General features: G+C 51.2%; 1 protein-coding gene across 8 annotated transcripts in view; it reads left to right on the forward strand.

The window, feature by feature from the left end:
* Positions 1-4,328, forward strand: part of IKBKE (inhibitor of nuclear factor kappa B kinase subunit epsilon) — a 32,098-nt gene that overhangs the window by 13,612 nt on the left and 14,158 nt on the right. For 6 of the 8 annotated variants that reach the window (XR_003551195.1, XR_003551196.1, XM_027776076.1 and 3 more), the window contains 3 exons: positions 2,743-2,818; positions 2,940-3,052; positions 3,748-3,828. Coding sequence is in view for 6 of the 8 variants with exons in the window: in XM_027776076.1 (XP_027631877.1) it covers positions 2,743-2,818; positions 2,940-3,052; positions 3,748-3,828 (270 nt within the window). In the remaining 2 variants the exon portion in view is untranslated. The remainder of the gene's footprint in view (positions 1-2,742; positions 2,819-2,939; positions 3,053-3,747; positions 3,829-4,328) is intronic. The other 2 variants (XM_027776074.1, XM_027776077.1) reach the window with 2 other exon arrangements.

The raw sequence follows: 4,328 nt of genomic DNA on the forward strand, positions 1-4,328 counted from the left end.
GCTTGGTACGGAAGGAGGGGAGTGCAGGTGAGGTTTGCCGAAGCCACAGTCACAATGGCAAATATTCAGAGTGAAGTCGCTGAGGGTGGAGAGAGGAGGGGGTACTGCATGAGGTCCGGGAGGTCCGGTTAGAGGGAAATTAGGCTCCTATAAAATGGCCAGAAGGAATCACTGTCGGTCCTTGATTAGAAGAGAAGATGGTGGAGAAAGCGTGCAGGCCATCTCCTGCCCACGTGCACTGGACTGACAGGAGTGTGGAGTGGGTGGCGTTCCACCCCCGGCCTGTAGTCCAGGGTCTGCTGGCCCCTTGCTCCTCTTGGCTCTGAGGCCTCTTCTGACATGCAGTGTGTTGGATTCGGGGTCCAAGAAGAGCCTGCTTTGAAGCATATTACCTGCCCCACTGTGGCCTCATTTCCAAAATGAGGGAGTTGGACGATCTCCGAGGCCTTCAGCTCCAACATTGTACAACCCTATTCTCTCCTGAACATCTTTAGGCCTGTAGAGTGAAGCCAGGAGCGGTGAAACTGGAGCTATTTTAATGAACTAAGTTTCTCGTTTGGAGGAGACAAGCACCTGACACAAAGCGGCCCTCTGCTGCCTGGCCTGGTTCTCACCTACCCAAGCATGCTCCTCCTACCTCGGCCCCTGGGCAGGGCAGCCTCACCTGTCCCGAAGCTTCCTGGTCGTCCTTGGCAGCTGCTGCCACCTGGTGGGCACTGTCCAGGCAGCTAGAACTGGCCTGGACCTAGGGCTAACCCCACCCCAGCACCAAAAATGTGTGCTCTGTAGTCAGACCTATGTCTCTGAAGCCCCATGTGACCCCACGGGCTTGTCCTTGTCAGGCAGCAGGAAGGAAATTCTCCCCATTTTATCGATGAAGAGCCTAAGGGAGGCTGGGTGGAGGGGCAGTGATAAAATGCAATACTCTGCAAAGCTGACCCACATAAGAGGACTCCAGATTTACACCCAGGCCTCTCTGAATATGCCAGGCATGCAGGTGCCTGTGAGCTGAGGCTGGCTGGGTCTGGATGGGTCATGGCATCAAGACCCTATTGGGGGTTTTGTCTCTCTCTCTCTCTGTGGCTCTCTCATGGAAGAAGTAAGCAAAATATTTCTTTAAATTATATTTATGATTATTTTTTAATTTGACTAGAAAGAGACAGAGAAAAAGAGAAAGAGAAAGTGAGAAAGTGAGCCGCCAGATTTGGGCCTCAAACCGCAGTCGGCCATATGGGAGTCCAGCCCCTTAACCACCATGCCACCTGCCAGTCCCAAAGTAGACAAAAATTTTAAAAAGAGCAAATAAAATAATAATAATAATGATAATAAAGAAAAAAAGAGCAAATAAAAACCAGAAAACAAAAAACCTAAGGCCTGGAGAGCTGCTGACCTGAGATCATGCAAATCAGTCACAGCTGCAGGACTAGGACTTGAACCTGTGTCTCCTGACTCTGTGTCCTACTGAACTGAGTCAGCCTCACCTTCTTCTGCCAAAAGTATTCTGGACCCACGAATCCATCCAGGCATTCATTTTCTTAAGTATCTCCAAAGTTTCCTATTACGGCTAATGTTATCCAAACCAGACTCGGTCCACACTCCGTATCTAGCTGTTATGTCCCTAAATCTCCTTTAATCTAGCTTAAGCTGGTCCCCCTGCCCCCACTTTTTATGATACTGGCTTGTTGGCGGACCACCTTCCAGACCCATCCAGAGCTTTCTCGATGCTATTCAGCCTTTTCTTCTTCCCTGACATTTCCTGTAAACTGTGAGCTCTAAAGTCTGGATGGAGTCAAGTGAAACATCTTTTTCTGGATTTATAGTACCATAGATGCTTCTGGGGACCCCGTATCCACCTATGTCTGGGTAGGGACAACCTGATTCTCTCACTGAACAATGGCATTTCCTACAAAAGTAAACCAGTGTGGTGTGACTTTGTCACCGTGCGAGTATCCACCTGTTAAGTATTCATTGTTGATTTTGTTACTTCTAAATTTTTTTTTTAATTCATGAAAAGCATGTGCACATATACATGGAAGAAAGTGACAGAAAGAAAGAGAGCAGCAGCCTACACAGTCTGGTTCCGCCACGGCCTTCCTCCGGTCTTCCGGCTCATTGGATTTGGGGCACTTGTAAAGGTGCCCTGTGTATTTTGGTCTGGCCAATATAGGGATTTGAACTATGGTTGTCCTGTGGGACCCAGCTTCTCTGGAGCAGCAGCAGAGTCATTGTACCATAGAGTCTGCCCCACTGTCGACTTTCAGACCGTGGCCAAGTGACTGACTTCACTGAGGCAGCAGGAGGCTCGTGCTCCCGGTCCCGGCATGTCTTTGGCTGGCAGTCCCCAGAAGAGCTTTCCCCATTAACAAGCTACTGGGTATTGGGAAATGCAGTTTCTACTGGAAAGGAACAGACTTCTTTCCCTTTAGTAAGGAGTAATGATCCCTGGTAAGGAGTCATTCATACCTTGTCTCACGAACTTGTGAATTTTCATCGATTTAAGGTGCTTCACCTGACCTCACCCTTTATTCTTTGCGATGTTCTACAATGTCACCACATTGGTGAGCCACGTCCTCTTGAAGTTAGTTCCTCTGTCCCAAACGCAAAACTCCGCAGAGACCTCATGCAGCAGCCAGGCTGTCCAGACGATGCCATGTCCCGTGTGTGGGTAATAGAGCTCTCTGCCTCACACCTGCGCTGCCTCCTAAGCCCCCAAATGTGGTCTTTCGCCTTCCTTCCCTTGAGGTTCAGCCGCGAGACTGGGATGCCTGAGATCCAGGAACTGAAGCAGGCCTCAGAACTGAGGTCCAGGCTGCGGACTGTGAGTGGGCTAGAGGGCACGGCCTCCTCGGAAGCAGAGCTGGGCGTGGGGTGGTCCAGCCAGGCTGCCTGTCAGAGCCTAGGCTGAGGACCCCGTGGGGGACTGCCTGTCCACCCCGCAGTTGGCTGAGGTCCTCCACAGATGTTCCCAAAACGTCACAGAGACCCAGAGGAACCTGAGCAGCCTGAGCTCCGAGCTGGCGAAGAACCGGGATCAGGTACATGAGGACAGAAGGTCTGTGGGGGTTTCCTTCTTTGAGGGGCGGAGGGGGGCACCCAGCTTGAAAGAGTCAGCTGCTTTGTCTGTGTCTTGGCCTGGGTGCTAGGGCAGAGGAGAGTGAGGAGGGATCCTGGAAAGGGTGGGGGCCTCCCCTGAGCCAGCTGTAAGGAGAAAAGGATCCAAGGTCCTGCCCCCATCTGGGCCTGTGACGATCCCACCAGGAATCTTAGCAAGTGCGGTCATTCTGAATGAGAGATAGTTGGGCCCTTCCTCTGAGTGAGCCCTTTGGATGGACCCTCCCACGTAGAGCCCCTCACTGAACCCTCCGAGTTCTTTAGTACTCCGTTTACAGATGAGGAAGCTTACTCACTGAGTTCAGCTTTCCCGAGTCAAGGCCCGTAAATGACAAGTGACAGGTAGGGCTTCCAGTCAGGTCTGCCTATCTCCGCAGCTGTGTCCTTGGCCTACCCCAGGCAGGGATCCATACCCTTTAAAATGCCGTTCTCAGAACCAGCAGGTGGCGTAATGGTTGCATCTCTGGACTCCCACATAGTCGACCACAGTTCAAGTCCTGGCGGCTTAAAAACTAACACCAGGCACGTATGCGTGCATGCCTAAGATCCCTGGAGGAGAAGGCGGAGAAGGGATTGTGGAGTGGCCATCCCCTCAGGGAGTGATTTCTTGCTTTTTTGTCTCTCTGGCAAGCGCAGGTGTCCTATAGCAAGAAATCTCTCAATCAATCACTCGATAAACAAACAAATAAACACACCCCATTCTCCAACTCAACAAAGGTAAAATTCCCTGCCACCACCCCAGTCTGGTGTGTGTGTGGCCATGGCCTATGACCAAGCAGAGGGTGGTGTCAGTGAGAGTCCCCCCCCATTCTCTTCTGTACCTACAGCAACTGGGTCAGTACAGATCCATAACCCCCTGTCCTCAACTCTAGACTTTTCAAAGCTCTGAAAAGCACAGGGGGTTTGGGTTTTATTTGTAAAACTCTTTGGGGAGCAGAACCCGGCCTATGCTGACATGAGGTCCCTGCGGTCTTCATTCAGCCCACTGCAGGGAAACATTCTTATGGTCATCTGAAGCCGTGAGTGTTTTGGCTGGGGTACTGCCAGGCCCTGCTAGGGGAGTTCCACAATGTCTTCTATAGGCACTGAACTACCTTTCTAGAATCAGAAAACAATTCCGATTTCAGAATATACTTGGCTCCAAGCCTTTCAGATAAGCTTGTGACTCAGAGGTCACATCCCAGCCCGCCTCAACCTCCCTTCAAGTTCTCAGGTGG

The sequence above is a fragment of the Tupaia chinensis genome, unplaced genomic scaffold (assembly GCF_000334495.1).
Source record: "Tupaia chinensis unplaced genomic scaffold, TupChi_1.0 Scaffold000627_1, whole genome shotgun sequence".
NCBI lineage: Eukaryota > Metazoa > Chordata > Mammalia > Scandentia > Tupaiidae > Tupaia > Tupaia belangeri.